The sequence below is a fragment of the Scylla paramamosain genome, chromosome 4 (genome assembly GCF_035594125.1).
Source record: "Scylla paramamosain isolate STU-SP2022 chromosome 4, ASM3559412v1, whole genome shotgun sequence".
Taxonomy (NCBI): Eukaryota; Metazoa; Arthropoda; class Malacostraca; order Decapoda; family Portunidae; genus Scylla; species Scylla paramamosain.
Window position 1 is genome coordinate 24,607,027 of NC_087154.1, and position 20,000 is coordinate 24,627,026.

Genomic DNA, 20,000 nt, shown 5'->3' on the forward strand with positions numbered 1-20,000 from the left:
ATAAATGCAGTAGAGAGTAATAACAGAAAAGAGAACCTATCAGTTCAGTGGGTAATAACTGCTTGAAAAGCTACGTTGTGATATTAGGTTTTCTATTCCTTTGTATATATATATATATATATATATATATATATATATATATATATATATATATATATATATATATATATATATATATATATATATATATATATATATATATATAACAGTGTTCTTACATGAAAAAAAAAAAACTTTCAACCCATTCAAACAATTCTTCATATCAAAATATATGATATACATGATATCTTGAGCATGATACGGTCAAATAACACGAAAAATATTTTGTGCCAAATACAGAACACTTACCAAGTGTTATTAACAGAAAGTAATGAGGATTTGACAATTGGAGTGTGGAATAATTCTATACAATCTTACGGAAATATTTTATTGTCACACTGATTTTCGGAGTGCGATGATGCCTGACTTTAAGGAAGTATCCCGGCCTGAAAAGGTGTTTAAGATGGCGGCAGCAAGTTTTAAGATACCTACTAGCATTTTGAAGTCAGCAGTGTCCCAGTGTGTTTCACTGTGCCTCCTTCCCGCTATGAACTTTATGCTTCTCTTTATTTATTGATGTATTTTTTTTTATTAGCAATGGCATTGTTTCAACGATATACAGTCATTGCAAAAAATAATTATTCATACTTGGCAGGCTTTTGTCTCGAAGTTATGTTCATTCCTGGCTAGACAATTTGTTGATATCTATTTTTTTTTTCTGGAGTTAATATGTTGATACTGTTATATCTTCCTGTTATTATTTTTGGTAACAAGCTAATTGGCAAAAGTGTCAATATGGCATGGTTCATAATTTGGCTTGCAGCAACCTACAAATTACATCAAACACTGCTGTGATTGGTCTCTTTCCGATATTTCATGGTGCTTGCTAACAAACATTCAACACACCTGTATCCAGTACCTTCCGGTTGAGACCGAGAAATATAATACAAGTAATCAGCTGAGATGAACTGCCGCGCTCTCCAATAAGCCTCAGAATTCGTGTTTAGAGAGTGTGTCGCCATGACAACCAAACACTCGCAAGCTATGCCAGGTACCGAAAAAAAAAAAGAAGTAACTTTTGCTATCAGTTTCGGAGAAATCAACACGAATAAAAACTATGTATAGCTTACGAACAAGTAATGTATTGTCCCTCCGGTGAAACACAAATGTTTGTTGGCCCACCCGATGTATTGTTTAGAAAAAAAAAGTATACCACCTCTTTTCATCACTGCAGCCGGTCTCTCTGCTCCGGTATCGATAAAACTATACTGCATTAGCAACTTAATTTTCATATACTCATTGTCACTGAAGCAAAGGGTTTGATAACTGTGATATGTTAAAATAAAATCTTAAGATCAGGAGACTGGATCACCAACGTGCGTGCCATTCAAACCACTTCAAATATTTTAGTTTCATATTTGTATTTAAATATTTATTTTTATTATTTTGAATACAACTGTGATATACTTTGTGTTGTGTCGGGTTTTGTCTTCATTTTGGCATTCTTTTCGAAAACTGACTCCCAGCACGTTGATCAGTTAACTCTGTGAACAAATATTGTGGGACTATTAAATAATATTGAAAACAAACCTCAACTTTACAATGTAACTAAGAAGTATGTAAAACGGGATGATTTCTATGAAATATACCAATGTTGGAGGCTTTTAGCTGTACTCTATTGTAAAACATAATACCGTGACACACACGCACACCTGTCTGTTTATCTATCTATTTATCTATCGACACACACACACACACACACACACACACGCACACGTAGATAGATAGATAGATAGATAGATAGATAGATAGATTGATTGATTGATTGATTGATAGATAGATAGATAGATAGATAGATAGATAGAGATAAATAATCTAATTTCACTTCAATGATTGGTGAAATAGATAAAACAAAAAAAAATGTTACTCGATATCATGGCTCTTGGAGCTCATGCATTATGAATTCAGTCTAGCTTCAGTTTTTCGAGTTCGAGTTGATGGCATAGAACTGAAAATGGCGCAAATTTACATTATATTTAGTACAATAACAAAGCGTAAACATTGCTTTATTTCTTTTTGCCGGTTCCAAGTCTGTTGTACAATATTAATATCGTCAGATCGTTCGCCATGTAATTACTAAGCTGCTGCACCAACAGATAGCAATAATGGCACTCACATCGACCGGTGGAAATATTCCCTTGCAATAGTTGGCATATGAAACCAAAAAAAGCAAAAAGATCATATTGTAAATCTGAGTCACCGTATAGTTTTTGACTATATAATTTCGAGTCTCGCGAGAAAATCCTCTGTAATATATACATATATATATATATATATATATATATATATATATATATATATATATATATATATATATATATATATATATATATATATATACTCGTATATAACAGATTTTACCCATAATGGATAATACTGACATAATAAGTGTCTTCAAAATAAAATAAGAACACAAATTTTGATACATTTCTATTTCAATATGTCTTCTAACATTGACGAATGTGATCATCCATAGACACCTTTAGCAGAGTGCATAACTAAAATAAATAAAAAAAAAAAAAGACGTGTGAAGACGAGTCAGAACGTGTGTACTTTTTGTAGGGGATTACTTTGTACATGTGACACTCAACAGCAAGGTCACAGCTTTTCGTCTTTTGGTCCTTACCTTTTCCCTAGAAGACGAGCAGAGGCTACAACGTGAAAGCAGAACATCACCACCCCTATCATCATCACCACCATTACGTACCATATTACTTTCATATGAGATAGTATTTGCTACATGCTAGAAGATAGACACGATCAGCTTAACCCCTCCCAACATCTATTTGTTTCCTGTCTTTCCTCTTTTATTCATCTAAGTCTTGAATTATTAAGTACAAATTATCATGTATTACAGTGCACTTAAATCCATTTTGAGGAAGAAAACAGAGGACAAAAACAAGCATCTACTGGCATTTGTGTTCGTGAATCACAGTATGGGTTCATTAATATTCCATTTTTATACAAAAAAATTAAGGCTAAGAAATGACATGTAATATTGTACGCACCAAGATTTCAGATGGCACTTCACAGAATTCATTATCAAACATAAAATATATATATATATATATATATATATATATATATATATATATATATATATATATATATATATATATATATATATATATATATATATATATATATATATATATATATATATATATATGATTTTCTATCTATGTCTGCTATTGTCATTTTTCCTATTTCCTTCTGTTTCATGTTTATTGCTTTTCTCAATTCAGAAGAACGAAGTTCGTCCTGCGATTAAGTGTACCAGCTCATGGAATTATACATTAGTTTTGGAAAGGGATAAGGACGTAACTTTGTGTACAGTATACTCGTATAGCAAATGGTGTAAGTGAGGAAAACTATATCTGGGGCTACGTCATCGCGATCTTCTTCAGCAACCTAAGAGTACAGTCAATCGTCATTTTCGTCAACACCGCAGATTCAGGGACAAGTTACTTGTACAATATAAATTCACAAAGTAACATCAAAGCAGGTTATATCCAATTAACCAGTTACATACATCTAGTCATGATGCTGACGTATTACAGAATTACTTTAAGAGATAAGATGATTCGTGAAGAAAAACGGCAAATGGTTTGATGTAAAAAAATTCTTTCTCTCTCTCTCTCTCTCTCTCTCTCTCTCTCTCTCTCTCTCTCTCTCTCTCTCTCTCTCTCTCTCTCTCTCTCTCTCTCTCGCGTGTGTGTGTGTGTGTGTGTGTGTGTGTGTACTAAACATAAGCGGTGCCGGCATCACTACTAGATGTCATCCACGTCTGGATAGCATGTGTGTCACCAAAAGTGAATACCTGTATTAGCAGACAAACAACCATTCGGCACCACAGTCAGTCTTACGGTGAACTCAAGACTACAGTTCTCTGCAAAGATGCCTACACAATTTGAAAGGTGTCAGCTCTGAAATATCTAAAAACCTGTTTCGATAAGTTCTTGAAATTCGTTCCGTATGAACCTACACTTGCTTACACTACTACCGAACAGCCGTTGACAGCAATGCCACAGACGACCAGCTGCGTTGCCTGATAACGTGACCATCACACCGGAGGAGGCGGCACCGTGTTGTCCTGGAATCTTCAGGTGAGAGAGAGAGAGAGAGAGAGAGAATGTAGTGTAATATAGGAAATTCTCTCTCTCTCTCTCTCTCTCTCTCTCTCTCTCTCTCTCTCTCTCTCTCTCTCTCTCTCTCTCTCTCTCTCTCTCTCATGATGCCTTTTCCCCCATATACAATATACAAATAAGTATAGGAGATAGCGATGCGTTTCATCAGTTACGTGCGCGTGCTACACTAGTGGTCATTCATGGTTACGTCGCCCGGTCACTCTTTCTTGTCTATGCATTAGATCAGTGTTTGAATATTCGGTAACAACCCAACATATTCAAAACTGGGCAATGTAGAGCTGAGGGCATAACTGTTCTTGATAGTATGCTTATATCTGAGGGTGGGCAATGTCGTGCGGCGCAGCGGCAAGGAGGGTGGCGTGTGGAGTCGTCAGTAGGCCGCGGACAACCGGGTGAGTGAGTAACGCGCCGGTCACCCTCCGTCTTGGCGAGGAGCGTGCTGTGTTTTTAGTGTCCATGTAAGGTCGTCCTGAGGAGACCCGCGCTTACTGTGGATCAGTAATGTACTGATATATATACATATATATACATATAAGTTAGCGATGTATTCTGGGAATAGCTGATTGGCTTTATAATGATTTAACAAGAAACACAAGGTTAATAGATATTTTTGATGAAATTTTCCTGCGGTATAACGGTGTGAGGCTTTCCGCCCAACACATGAGCGTTCGAGGAAGCGAGAGTAGACGAGGTTTGTCGCGCCTTAACATGCTGGACCCTAGATCATCTTCCCCTGTCGTGCTGGGTTATCAGGTAAGAACACACTCAAGCCTTTGAAATAATCGTGTATAAATACTGCGGCTCGTGATATTGATGAATAATAAAAAGGAATACAGTTACAATAAGAAACATCAGATGAAAAATGTATGGGAACTATTTTCTCATCATATATATATATATATATATATATATATATATATATATATATATATATATATATATATATATATATATATATATATATATATATATATATATATATATATATATATATATATATATATATATATATATATATATATATATATATATATATATATATATATATATATATATATATATATATATATATATATATATGCACACACACACTCCCATTTTTAGAGAATCTAAATAATAAAGTACGATAAAAAATGGACTCAGACATTCCTTCTATCCTTGCTCGTTGGCGAAGGAGAAAAATCTGTCGGGACATCTGTGACGTAACTAGCTAGCAAATGCGGATCTTTCACAGTACACTAGTTATAAAAATAAAACCATCCACATTTGTATAATATTACATTGAGCATAAGTTATAGTGAAAACTAGAAAATAAGATTTACTTTTTAAAGACTAATTGTACTCCATTAAATATCATACAGATAAGTATCGGTGCACTAAATTCGTTCAGCTCGCTGCTCGCTGGCAGGACTCGAGTCCCGACGGAAGCTGGCAATTTTTCAAGTTTTTGAATGGTTCAGATCACCCACATACTTGCCATCGGTCCTGTCTTCGAGTGGAAATGCAATAAGGAGCTTTCGAGGGCGGCATGAGCCTTTACAAAGTGTTACTTAAAATTATTCTGCCTGAGCCACAACGGCCAACCATCCAAGCCTTTAGAGGCAAGTCTGCAGGCCCACCAGCCAAGCTTCTTGCAAAAAAAAAAAGCCTACATGCTTAGGTACAAAACGTTAAAAATAACTAAAAGGAAAAGAAATAAGTACTCTGAAGGTGGTAAGTAATGTATTCCTGAAACATCAAGTAGCATTGGACTTGCCAGTTGCACGCTTACCTTTCCCTAATGCCGTAGTCTCGATGCGCAAGACTTTCTATTCACGTTCTTACTCTATCGTCTACTTTACCACGTAATGGAAGAGTTAATCAGTATTTTCACTCTTCCACCTCTATAAATAGTAAAGCCGGAAACTCTCTAGCTGTTTTTGTTTTTCTCTTCCTGTGACTTAAATCGCTTTATAAGAAAAGTATGAAAACACCTCTGGAAATAAACTGTCCAATCTAATTTGATCTCTTATTCTAAATTCGTAAGATTTTTTTGGGGGAAACAGTCATTATGTGGATTCTTTTTTAGGCTTTCCATGACTTCCTTTCGTATAGATTAAAAATTAAAAATAAAATAGAATAAGATAAAATTTCAATATATATATATATATATATATATATATATATATATATATATATATATATATATATATATATATATATATATATATATATATATATATATATATATATAAGTGCATAAACATCATGAATAAACGTTGTGATTTTTGGAGGTCCTTCTCGTTATTATCAAAGCATGGTTCTTCAGGGACGTCATTATTAATAGCACACACACACACACACACACACACACACACACACACACACACACACACACACACACACACACACACACACACACACACAAACAGACACACACACACTACATTTTTCACTGTAGAAGTGGACAAACAAATTTAACTGTGGAAAATGTATTAAAAGGACTAGATACGCATTTCTATGGCCCGAAGAAGGATTTGACTTGATAGCAACAAGATCGCAATTAATAAAATACAGTACATAATACATAAGTAAATGAATATATGAATAAATTAATAATGAATATATAAATACAATTAAATAAAAGAATGACTAAATAAATTAATAAATAAATAACCTTAGTCTAGGAGACGTCCGGAAGCGCGGGCCCCTGAGCCTGAGCAGCTGCTAAGGTTGATTACCGATTGGAGGTGGTGGCGCCGCTGGCCCGACTAAACACTGCTCTCTGGGATGTGCCTGCCAGTACTTTTTGGTGCTGTGGCGCGCACCATGTCATCCGTTTCATGAGATATTTTACGATTAAGCACAATGACTGATATTTTCTGGTACTGGTTAGTAGTTTTTCTAATCGAAGTTATAAATAAATGAAGCTGCTGAAATCACTTTGTTGTTGAGTTAATTTCCGTGTATAAAATATCTGCCTTTTATGTGACGTAACAGTATTTTTCAAATCAATATGTAATATGTATACTCGCTGTGTGACATTTTATTTATTTATCTACTTTTTTTTTACTGTGTCACCTCATTGTCGCTAAAATCGTGCTCATTTAAGTATGTTACTAAAAACTACTTGACGGACATCTATCCACATTTACGTTAGAGTAAATCAATTCCCAAAGGACATGTGCACCATTATAATGATGTAAGCGATGTGACGTCGTACATACATACTCAAATTACTTTATATATATATATATATATATATATATATATATATATATATATATATATATATATATATATATATATATATATATATATATATATATATATATATTGCTAAGGTTGGTGTTGGTACGGACGTATAGGTTTATTGTATCACCTTCTACAGGACTTTGCCGAACATCTGGTGTTCCACTTTGAAAATAATCAATTGCAGATAATATGATTTTATTCCATTCGAGAAATCAGCGGTTCTAGCACGACTCCTTGCCTCTCAGCACCTTATCCTCGCTTGTACATACACATGAACGTACGGTACACACACACACATACACACACACACACACACACACACACACACACACACACACACACACACACACACACATACGTCAGTAAAGAGCGTTGAGATCTTTTTGTTTGAACTCCGTTCATGTCGCTAATGATTTTTCATTGACATCGAGCTATTTTTGTTCTTGATGTGTGTGTGTGAGGTCCCAGCCTTACCCATCGCTCGGGTGTCTTTGAGCGCTAAGTTGTTTGTCAACATCAGAGCATAAGAAAATAAAGGAAGCTGCAAGAAGCCGCCTGGCCTACATGTGGCAGTCCTTGCATGAAACATACCTACCTATTTCCATCTATCATCTTCCTCCATAAATTTTTCTAATCTTCTTTTAAAGCTCCCTAATGATTTGGCGCTAACAATCTTTTTACTGCGTCTATTCCATTCATTTACCACTTTAATAACAAATTCCTTCCTATCTCCTTTTAAATCTAGCTTTATCAGGTTTGAACTCATTATTTCTTGTCCTATCCTGATTACTGAATCTAAGAATTTTGCTTATGTCACCCATGTTATACATCTTATAACACTAAAAGACCTCAATTAGATTTCTTCTAAACCTACGTCTCTCTAAGAAATGTAAATTTCAAAACTTCATTCTCCTTTCGTAAGGAATACTTCTCATCCTTTGTATCTTCTAAGTCATTTTCCTTTGTCAATTGGTTCCTGAAATATGGGAATCTGAACTATACAGCAAAATTTGGATGAGGTCTGACCGGTGCCAAATATAACTTCAAAATTACTTCAGGGCTACTTTTAACGCTCCTAGGCGCTCCACACACACACACACACACACACACACACACACACACACACACACACACACACACACACACACACACAAAAAAAAAAAAAAGTTAGTTGCAAGTCCACAAGACTTTATACTTAGCCTTATTCTATCCATCATATTATAATGCTACGTTTACACATACACGGATTGACACAAGGACTTGACATGCACATGTCGCATCCTTTTCGCATCCATATCACATTCTCATATCGAAATTTGTCCGTGTCGATTATTTTACACTGGTTAAAGCAACTGACACGGGCTAAGGTCCATATAAAATTCGTATCGGGTCCAAATGATTTTTGTGTGCTAAATTCACATCCTTGTAATGACTTGTATCTGCGATTAGTGTTGTGTCACGTCCGTGTCTCGTCGAGAGATGCAACAATTCAGTTGTGTCTGTCAGATCCGTGCATGTATAAACGTAAAGTGATGCAAGAGTTAATCTTCACTGTTTCATGCTCTGGTAAGCTCTGGAGCTCTTTCTGTTCCTGTTTCTTTTTTTCCTGTCTATGAATTGAACGGTTTCATGTTCCCAGTACCTGAATAAATATTACTTATTATTATAATTATGTCTTGGTGCTTTTTTTTTTTATGTAGGAAGGACACTGGCCAAGGGCAACAAAAATCTAATAAAAAAAAATGCCCACTGAAATGCCAGTCCCATAAAAGGGTCAAAGCAGTGGTCACAAATTGATGAATAAGTGTCTTGAAACCTCCCTCTTGAAGGAATTCAAGTCATAGGAAGGTGGAAATACAGAAGCAGGCAGGGAGTTCCAGAGTTTACCAGAGAGAGGGATGAATGACTGAGATTACTGGTTAACTCTTGCATTAGAGAGGTGGACAGAATAGGGGTGAGAGAAAGAAGAAAGTCTTGTGCAGCGAGGCCGCGGGAGGAGGGGAGGCATGCAGTTAGCAAGATCAGAAGAGCAGTTAGCATGAAAATAGCGGTAGAAGACAGCTAGATATGCAACATTGTGGCGGTGAGAGAGAGGCTGAAGACAGTCAGTTAGAGGAGAGGAGTTGATGAGACGAAAAGCTTTTGATTCCACCCTGTCTAGAAGAGCAGTATGAGTGGAACCCCCCCAGACATGTGAAGCATACTCCATACATGGACGGATAAGGCCCTTGTACAGAGTTAGCAGCTGGGGGGGGGGGTGAGAAAAACTGGCGGAGACGTCTCAGAACGCCTAACTTCATAGAAGCTGTTTTAGCTAGAGATGAGATGTGAAGTTTCCAGTTCAGATTATAAGTAAAGGACAGACCGAGGATGTTCAGTGTAGAAGAGGGGGACAGTTGAGTGTCATTGAAGAAGAGGGGATAGTTGTCTGGAAGGTTGTGTCGAGTTGATAGCTGGAGGAATTGAGTTTTTGAGGCATTGAACAATACCAAGTTTGCTCTGCCCCAATCAGAAATTTTAGAAAGATCAGAAGTCAAGCGTTCTGTGGCTTCCCTGCGTGATATGTTTACCTCCTGAAGGGTTGGACGTCTATGAAAAGACGTGGAAAAGTGCAGGGTGGTATCATCAGCGTAGGAGTGGATAGGACAAGAAGTTTGGTTTAGAAGATCATTAATGAATAATAAGAAGAGAGTGGGTGACAGGACAGAACCCTGAGGAACACCACTGTTAATAGATTTAGGAGAAGAACAGTGACCATCTACCACAGCAGCAATAGAACAGTCAGAAAGGAAACTTTAGATGAAGTTACAGAGAGAAGGATAGAAACCATAGGAGGGTAGTTTGGAAATCAAAGCTTTGTGCCAGACTCTATCAAAAGCTTTTGATATGTCCAAGGCAACAGCAAAAGTTTCACCAAAATCTCTAAAAGAGGATGACCGAGACTCAGTAAGAAAAGCCAGAAGATCACCAGTAGAGCGGCCTTGACGGAACCCATACTGGCGATCAGATAGAAGGTTGTGAAGTGATAGATGTTTAAGAATCTTCCTGTTGAGGATAGATTCAAAAACTTTAGATAGGCAGGAAATTAAAGCAATAGGACGGTAGTTTGAGGGATTAGAACGGTCACCCTTTTTAGGAACAGGTTGAATGTAGGCAAACTTCCAGCAAGAAGGAAAGGTAGATGTTGACAGACAGAGCTGAAAGAGTTTGACTAGGCAAGGTGCAAGCACGGAGGCACAGTTTCGGAGAACAATAGGAGGGACCCCATCAGGTCCATAAGCCTTCCGAGGGTTTAGGCCAGCGAGGGCATGGAAAACATCATTGCGAAGAATTTTAATACCTGGCATGATGTAGTCAGAGGGTGGAGGAGAGGGAGGAACAAGCCCAGAATCGTCCAAGGTAGAGTTTTTAGCAAAGGTTTGAGCGAAGAGTTCAGCTTTAGAAATAGATGTGATAGCAGTGGTGCCATCTGGTTGAAATAGAGGAGGGAAAGAAGAAGAAGCAAAGTTATTGGAGATATTTTTGGCTAGATTCCAGAAATCACGAGGGGAGTTAGATCTTGAAAGGTTTTGACATTTTCTGTTAATAAAGGAGTTTTTGGCTGGTTGGATAACAGACTTGGCATGGTTCCGGGCAGAAATATAAAGTGCATGAGATTCTGGTGATGGAAGGCTTAAGTACCTTTTGGGGGCCACCTCTCTATCATGTATAGCACGAGAACAAGCTGTGTTAAACCAAGGTTTAGAAGGTTTAGGACGAGAAAAAAGAGTGAGGAATGTACGCCTCCATGCCAGACACTATCACCTCTGTTATGCGCTCAGCACACAAAGACGGGTCTCTGACACGGAAGGAGTAGTCATTCCAAGGAAAATCAGCAAAATACCTCCTCAGGTCCCCCCCAACTAGCAGAGCTTTAATCGGAGCTTTATTTATTTTCTCTTTAAAATCTCTAGATTATTCTATCAGACGAGAGATCTGTGTTTTGAGGACAAAAAACGTGGGAGACAAAAGAAGGCGTGTTCTCTTGCCTCACTGGTGACACCAGAGGATTCCATTATTCCCAACTCGACTCTGATTTCAAGAAACCTTTACTGATGGTGGAAGATGCACTCCATCCTTCACTTTACTGATGGAATATTTATAATTCGTATACCTATAGGCTGAACAAGTTCATATTTTTGTGGATAAAGTACATCTTTCATGATCAGCCGGTTTGCTCTAATACTCGTACTTGGTTTCAAAATATAGGTACTGCATCTGGTGGCAGAATTGGAAGGCATTAAAAGGAACACTTTTCGATTGTGTCATTGCATTTCTTATGGATAAAGTTTGCAAATTACATTATTGTGGGAAGAATGAAGGGCAGTAGAAAGAATTAGAAGGACTGAAGAAAGGAAAGGTGAGAGAGAGAGAGAGAGAGAGAGAGAGAGAGAGAGAGAGAGAGAGAGAGAGAGAGAGAGAGAGAGAGAGAGAGAGAGAGAGAGAGAGAGAGATAAAATAAAAGGGAGCTGCACGAGACGGAGGGTATGATAGCTACTGCTAACAGCGAACTTGATCGAAAGACTTGATGGAAACGGTTAACATTACAACCGCGCCTATGACCATTTGTGGTTTCATTTCTCGCGGTTAATTTCTGCAGGTATGGCAGCGTCCCATCATTGTTATAATTCATTTAGACATTCCCATTTATTGTCACTTTGTTTCTGGGTGTCTCGAGAGATGGTAGTGAGCTGAACCTTGGTTTTTCTGCGTCATGAATAAAATTTTAAATATCTTTTTTCTTTTTCTTTTCTTAGCTATGATCAAGTCCTCACAAAGACTCAAGTGAGACTGATCTTTTCAAGTAATGCTTTCAACTGACATCACTGGCTGGATAATGACTGGATTAATGTTGATCATGAAAAAAAAAAATATGAGATGGGAAACACTATTGAATAGGGAATAGCACGACGGATCATGAAAGAGAGGGAAAAGTACAAATATATGTCAAAGAAATTGCACTAGAAATAATTGAACGTGGAAAACGAATTAACATAGAATAATGCAACGAGTGGAAGCTCCGAGAGCCTACGATAATCAAAATTTCGTGGAATGGTATGGCATGAGCACAACAAACACCAATCAATAACATTAAGCTTGTAGCTCAATGCTCATTCGTTTTGTGAATCAATACAGAAATTATCCACGTGACGTGACCATGTACCGAGACATTTGCTATTCCCAGGGGCGAACTCCTACAGGGGTCACGAAACTCTTACAACTGCGGTGCAAGTGGTGGTGGTTGTTGTGGAGTAGTAAGAAGGAAGGAGTTTTGAGGAGAACAATAACAAGTCAGTCTTTGAAACAAAATTTGGTCACTGATATATATATATATATATATATATATATATATATATATATATATATATATATATATATATATATATATATATATATATATATATATATAATTTTATTTATTTATTTATTTTTAAAATAATGGAAGTACTTTTAGTCAAGTATATTTGAGGAATATGTGCTAAATATATTCTAAAACACTTTTCCCGCAGGGTGCGACGGAACAGCCGTCTGTGGCCTATTCCTGAACGGAATGGCAATAGGGTGGTGGGGCCCGGAGGTGAGACCAAGCCACGGCTGCCTCTTTCATCCAGAACTGAGACCTGACAACAACCCCCTATGCACTCCAGATGACACAAGAAAGGGTAAGAGGAGCTTCCCTTCTGGGAACGAGGGTGTGTGTGAGGTGGAACGGCGTCTTGCTTGTGTGAAATTCTCGCAAGTGTTGAAAAAAAGGCTAAATGCACATCCTCACCGTTATAGGGATCCGATGACAAAGGCCACAAGTGAAGGCCACGCGACTCACTGGGGTTCGCGCTGCAGCAAGGGCTCCAGTGAGTGTCGTTTCTGGCAGCGAAAAAAATCCTGCCAAGAACTTCGTTCTGTGTTAGGCGGCATAAAGGGACCTGCAGCGAAAACATCCACGCATCATTATGATCTGGCTGATTGTTATGACACGACAAAAAGTGTTATTTGCACAACAACGAACTATCGGTGTCCAAGTGCGAGGGCGAGAGACTCAACATTCATCACTCAGAGACGATCTGGCCGCCAAAATAAGTTAAGTGGACAACATGTGGTACCCAAAGCACATGGAGGAGGCGCCAGCCTTGAGGTGCGAACTGTGCTGGTAGTGGTGGCTATGGTGGTAGGATCCTGCCATGCCCTGCCTACTCTGCCTCCACACACCTCATCCTCCAGGGCGCCGCAAATCAACCATCAGCCTCCAAGAAAAGGTATGCAAATTGTCCTGATATTTGTCGTAACAACTATTAATGCCACTAGCTTTTCGTAAATGCTTACATTCATGTTGTCAAAATATGTAGCTAATTTTCTTCAAGGACAGTGAGTTTCAAGGAGGAGGTATACAAACCTTTTCTGAAAAAAAAAAAAAAAAACGTGCAAACATGTGGTTTTCTGTCTGTACCATTTACAATTTTCTCTATTTTTTTCCCTTAGTGAATATATGCTGTATATAAATTTTAACATACTATTTCGTGCATATTCAGGGTAAATAAGTACTGTTTGTGCTGTTGACCTTCTGCCAAATTTACGTAAGTTTTACGATTTTGAAATACTGAAATTTTAAAGATACTTCACTAATCGGCAAGAAAATTGCATGTTGTAATTAAAACGAAATCAAATCCATTTTTATCTAGGACTCGGCCACACCAACGTAAGGAAAGATTAATTATAAAGCAAAAGACACATGGAAATGTCATGCAGTGGGTATTGCAGGAGGAGATGCAGAAAACTATGAATATTACACTCAAAGTAGAATCGCAGCAACTTTTTCTCTTATACACATTTTTCCGCAATGAAGCGCGGACGATCGTACTCGTACCACATGACCCGTTTTACAGGGCACTTTACAGAAATTAATGATTTGTACTTTAAGCTACTCCTATTCTCTAAAGGAATTTTCTTGATTACATACTATATTTTTTTCTTTCCCTCGTGAACTAGGTGTCAAAATTATTGTTATACTGAAAACTACATACGACACGTTTTGGGTTCGGTCATGGTTGTAACCTCAGCGTAATAACCTGCTACACTCACTTTCATTGCATTTTATGTTTTCCCTCAATGTTAAGCTCTCTGAGGTGGCTCTTACAAAACATGACAAGTGCTACATCATTAGCCGATCAGAGGACTTACGACTGAGGGAAAATGCAAAATACAGTGGAAGTGAGTGTGGTATTGTTAGTCAGCGACTGACTACATCCTTACAAACGTTATGTATACTATATAATAAATCACCAGCAGCAGGCAACAGAAAATTATTGAAAATTTGAATACGAATAAAAAAATGGACAATCTTTCCTGTAATATTACATACGTATATGTAGTGTTCGTTGGTGTGGTAAAAAAAAAAAAACATGAATATTCTTTTCCTTTTTTTTTTTTTTAAACTCTTGGAAGATGGAACACTGCTCACACTTTCTTACAGCAAACACTTTGGCTACCTCGAGGGGCAACGCACTTTCGTTAGCAAATGGCTTCATGTGATCTCAGGCGAAAGATCCACGTTATGTAATTTATTTTAACGTGTGCTGAGATGTCTGCCAACTTCATTATCATGTACTCTCTCTCTCTCTCTCTCTCTCTCTCTCTCTCTCTCTCTCTCTCTCTCTCTCTCTCTCTCTCTCTCTCTCTCTATCTCTCTCTCTCTCTCCTCCTCCTCCTCCTCCTCCTCCTCCTCCTCCTCCTCCTCCTCCTCTTCCTCCCCCTTCCCTCTCCCTCTCCCTCTTTGCTTACATCCCTGTCACTGCTCTCAATCCCCGGAACTCCATATCGTACAACGCTGCTTACATTAAGAAACAACTTCTTAATGAATCACTAAACAAGCAAATTTCCTGATGCCACACACAAATTATAAACCATCAGACAATCTTCTGTTAGCGGAGAGCAATGTTGGTTCCATTATTAACTTTTCTTTCTTTTTTTTATCTCAAAATTTGTTGTCGTTTTGTTGAGCGACTTTCCTCTGTGGTTTCCATTCCACGAACGAAATCACACTCATTGTGACGGGATGATACGCGAGGAGACACTGATTTAATGTACACTGTATTGGAATTTCATTATTTGGCAGAGCCATCAAATTTTAGGAGAAAAAAAAAAAAAAAAATCCAGCAACGTGCATTGTGAGCGTCGCGAGCTGTTACGAGCCCCGGGCAAAGACAGAAAGGTACAGAGCTCTCTTAAAATACAAGTCATAAAGGAAATCTATCTTTATTTCTTCTGCCTTTTTATGCAAATCACGGCTGCAATCTTGGTGCAATGCGGGATACACTATGCTTAGCTACATTGTCGGGAAGGCGATAATAGGGGGTGTGGCGAAAAAAAAAAAAAAAGTGACCAGTGGTGGACCTGCACACGGCTCGAGTACGTTTTCATGCGTTTGACAAAGAAATCATAACTTTGAGATTTCTCATGCTTATAAAACATTTGAAAATTTCGTGTTTTAAACTCTTGTTTCTACGTCCAATATTACTTATTCGCTTACTCAAATGACAAGCGATTTAATCTAAATCTGGATGAGATGCTTGATACGATATGCGTGTATTTACCTAGTTGTATTTACCTAGTTGTGGTTTACGGGAGGGGAGTAATCTCCTAGTATCCCTAGTATCTGTCCAGTTTGATCTTAAAAGTTAAGGCACTGACAACGTTTTCACTGAGTTCATTCCATTTGTTCACACTTCTGTGAGGAAAACTATACTTCTTGATGTCTCTTCTACAGTTAACTTTCTTAAACTTCTTACTGTATCCCCTTGTACTCTCTGTGTCTAAATTTATAAAACATTCTTTGTCCACATTTTCCATATCATTTATCATTCTATAGATGTTTATTAAATCCCCCCTCTCCTGTTTTCAAGGGTAGGAATTTCCAATATTCTTAATCTTTCTTCATAGGTCGACTTACTCAACTCTGGAACCATCTTAGTGACTGCTCTTTGTATTCTTCCTAATTTTATAATATTCCTCTTTGTATGAAGAGACCACACCACTGCCGCATATTCCAATTTTGGTTTTATCATGGAAATCAACAACTTTTTTTTTATCATTCCTTTATCTTAATATGAGAATGCCATTCTTATTCTTTTTAACAAATTCATCGTCTCCCCAGTAATTTTATCAATGTGTCTGTCCGGATTCAAATTTTCAGTAACTGTTACTCCCAAATCCACTTCCTCTTTTGATTTTTTGCAACTTCACACCATCCATCTCATAATGATATTGTATTCTTTTCTTATTCTAACCAAACTCCATTACTTTACATTTACTTAAACTGAATTCCATTTGCCAAGATTTACTCCATCTATTTATCTTATTTAAATCATCTTGCAGTACCATACCATTACATTTTCTACCCTTCTCATCAGCTTAGCATCATCTGCAAATAAGTTTATATAATTGTCTATTTCTTCATTTATGTCCTTCATATATATTACAAACATTGTCGGTCCCAACACTGATTCTTATAAAACATGTGTGTGTGTGTGTGTGTGTGTGTGTGTGTGTGTGTGTGTGTGTTTATTATCACTTGTACACAATATGTTCAACAAGAAACTTTCATCCCATTCGCATTTTGTACATGTTATCAGGATAAGCTTACTGCAAGGACAAAATATCATAAAATACTTGGTGGCAATAAGCGCCATACACCACCGAGCAAGACTAGGACGGGACCCGAGAAAAGATCGAACTGCGTGTCTCCTTACACGTCCGTCGCACTGAAAACGATCTTAACGACGATATAAATCTGAAACAGAGTGGCACGGGGCCCCTTTGTGGAAGCTCCATCAAGTTGGACGTGGAAAAGTGATGCTTATCCATAAAAAGAGGTCTTTGTTTGAATAATTTCTTATTCTTCATAATTTCAGAGAAGGACTATGTGCCAACTTTCGTGTTAATCATTTGCTGGTTTTACCTTGTATATCATATTTGTCTTTTCACTATCCTTTCATGAATAAGCTCTAGCTCCTCCTGCTGTGCTGTAAGTACTTCTTTACCCAGGGGCTTAATAACCATACTTGCTAACAGTCCACCCTTCGCTGGTGCCTGATGCAATGATCCTCAGTCAGCTCAGGATTCTCGCTCTCTTCGCTGTTTTTCCCCTATCTACAGAACACAACATACTCATCGTTTTTCTGCAAATTTCTGTGTTACGGCAGTTGGAGGGATAGAGGGAATAGTTTCCAGTAACTTGAAAATCACTTGCGGTTAATACCGTGTTGAGACACCCATACACTTTGTCGGAGGTTGTGCATCAACAAACATTTAGTTTATGCACAGTGTAATATTATAGGACAACATATGACAGCTAAAATAAACATTTATATGGAAGCTATGATTTTATGGTGAGTTCCCGACTTACAGAAACATCCTTGTTAACGCTGCCGTGTAAGCTTTCTGCAAGCTTCACTACTATTTGTGAATTTCTGCTGTGAAACTGATTAGCTTTTAATTCTTTTCGACATGAGGGAAGCTTTAGAAGATGAATCAGGGATGAACAAGGAATACGGAGAGATATTAAATTTTCAGTATTTAGGCAGGCATTTTATGGCTGAAGAAGCAAAAAAAGGAGGAGGAGGAGGAGGAGGAGGAGGAGGAGGTAGAGGAGAAAGAAGAAAAAAGGGGCGGTTGTGAATGGGGGTAGTTTAGTAAAGTATACGTAAATACAATGAGAATCATGTTGGGCGATTCCGTTGCAAGACAGCGCAGAATAAAACAGCTCAGTACTAAAAATGCTTACACAAAATGCCAGTCTGTCATGGTGCGTGGCGAACTCACAGCTAGACGTCAGTTCATTATTAGATTACGAGAGAGAGAGAGAGAGAGAGAGAGAGAGAGAGAGAGAGAGAGAGAGAGAGAGAGAGAGAGAGAGAGAGAGAGAGAGAGAGAGAGAGAGAGAGAGAGAGAGAGAGAGAGAGAGAGAGAGAGAGAGAGAGAGAGAGAGAGATGTTCTTGTAATTTTGCTCTTTATTCCAGTTATTGGTTTTTGTGCACAATATAATCAACAAAATAAATCTCCTTCATACTTTTCATTAGTACAATTATTCAAATTTTTCCACATATTAACAATACCATAATAACAATCACCTTTACATTAGACAAGATCAGCTGTGTCACAAGAAATAGAGATGTTTGATTTTATATTCTCATGAACATAATGGGTAATGTCCAATACATTTAGACTTAGAACAGCCTCCATAAGTTCCTGAATCTCGCCAACATGCTGATGTGGTCAGTGCAAAATATAACAAGACTTGCGGTGCCTCTACACACATCTATATTTGTGTGCTTGTTCCTGGTGTCCTTTCTTCTAACGAGCACTCTGAATGGTGTTATTAGGTACAAAACTCTGCACTGCTCTGCGCTGCGTTGCGTGCCTCGCACCGTAAGGGAAAATAAAGAAGAAATTAAACATGGGACAAAAAAGGTGCGACAAACTTCTCTACATTGATAGAAGGACTGTCGGGAAAGTAACACACACACACACACACACACACACACACACACACACACACACACACACACACACACACACACACACACACACACACACACTGCTGAGTATGGTTTAAGATGTGTAATATTTATTTTTTCATCTATTTACTTTTTGTCTGTGCGTATGTGTACGTGTGTGTTTGTGTGTGTGACTTAACGAGGTGCGCCCAGTCTGCCGTTGTTTGTACTCCATCCATTACATAGGCCAGGAGGGATACCAGACGGCACAGAAAATTATCTTTGTTATTCACATCTTGGATAAGAAATTTGGACATTAGAACTAAGACACCAGAAAACTTAAATCTTAGGCAAAGAAAACGAATCATGATGGTTCTCCTTTTTGCATAAATGCATTAAATGCGACATATCTAAAGGTATCACATTTTCACACAAACTCGGTTTTCTTAAGAAAAAGGGAGCTGCAGCGATGTGAAGGTGACGAGAGAGAGAGAGAGAGAGAGAGAGAGAGAGAGAGAGAGAGAGAGAGAGAGAGAGAGAGAGAGAGAGAGAAGAAGAAGAAGAAGAAGAAGAAGAAGAAGAAGAAGAAGAAGAAGAAGAGGAGGAGGAAAGAGCGTTAATGAAACAAGGGTAGTATAGGGGAAGGAGAGAGAAGATTCGTGGAGCGGAAGATGTAAGTCACGGGTGCCAAGATATAGCGGATTGGTTTGTGGAGAAGTCCAGGAACAATGGTGATGAGGCGGAAAAAAAGAAGGGCAGAAGATAAATTATGATACCACGTGTTCTGTCAGAGACGAGTTCCTACTTCCTGCTAATGATCTTTATCTCTTTGCTAGTGGAATTGTGCTGTCCAATTAGACATGAATGGCTCGTGAGGTGCAGACTGCAGAGTACTCGTACATTCGGAACTTTCATCCAACACGTACTTTCATTTGAAGACTACATTAAATTTTATGCTAAAACGTCATTTATTTAATGCTTTTGGTCTCT

General features: G+C 37.8%; 1 protein-coding gene across 2 annotated transcripts in view; it reads left to right on the top strand.

Moving 5' to 3' along the window:
- Positions 1-4,441: 4,441 nt before the first annotated feature.
- Positions 4,442-20,000, top strand: part of LOC135099901 (uncharacterized) — a 91,193-nt gene continuing 75,634 nt past the window's right edge. The window contains exons 1-2 of one of the 2 annotated variants that reach the window (XM_064002572.1): positions 4,442-5,000; positions 13,031-13,774. In XM_064002572.1, the coding sequence (XP_063858642.1) occupies positions 13,072-13,774 (703 nt within the window). In that variant the 5' untranslated portion in view covers positions 4,442-5,000; positions 13,031-13,071. The remainder of the gene's footprint in view (positions 5,001-13,030; positions 13,775-20,000) is intronic. The other variant, XM_064002571.1, reaches the window with a different exon arrangement.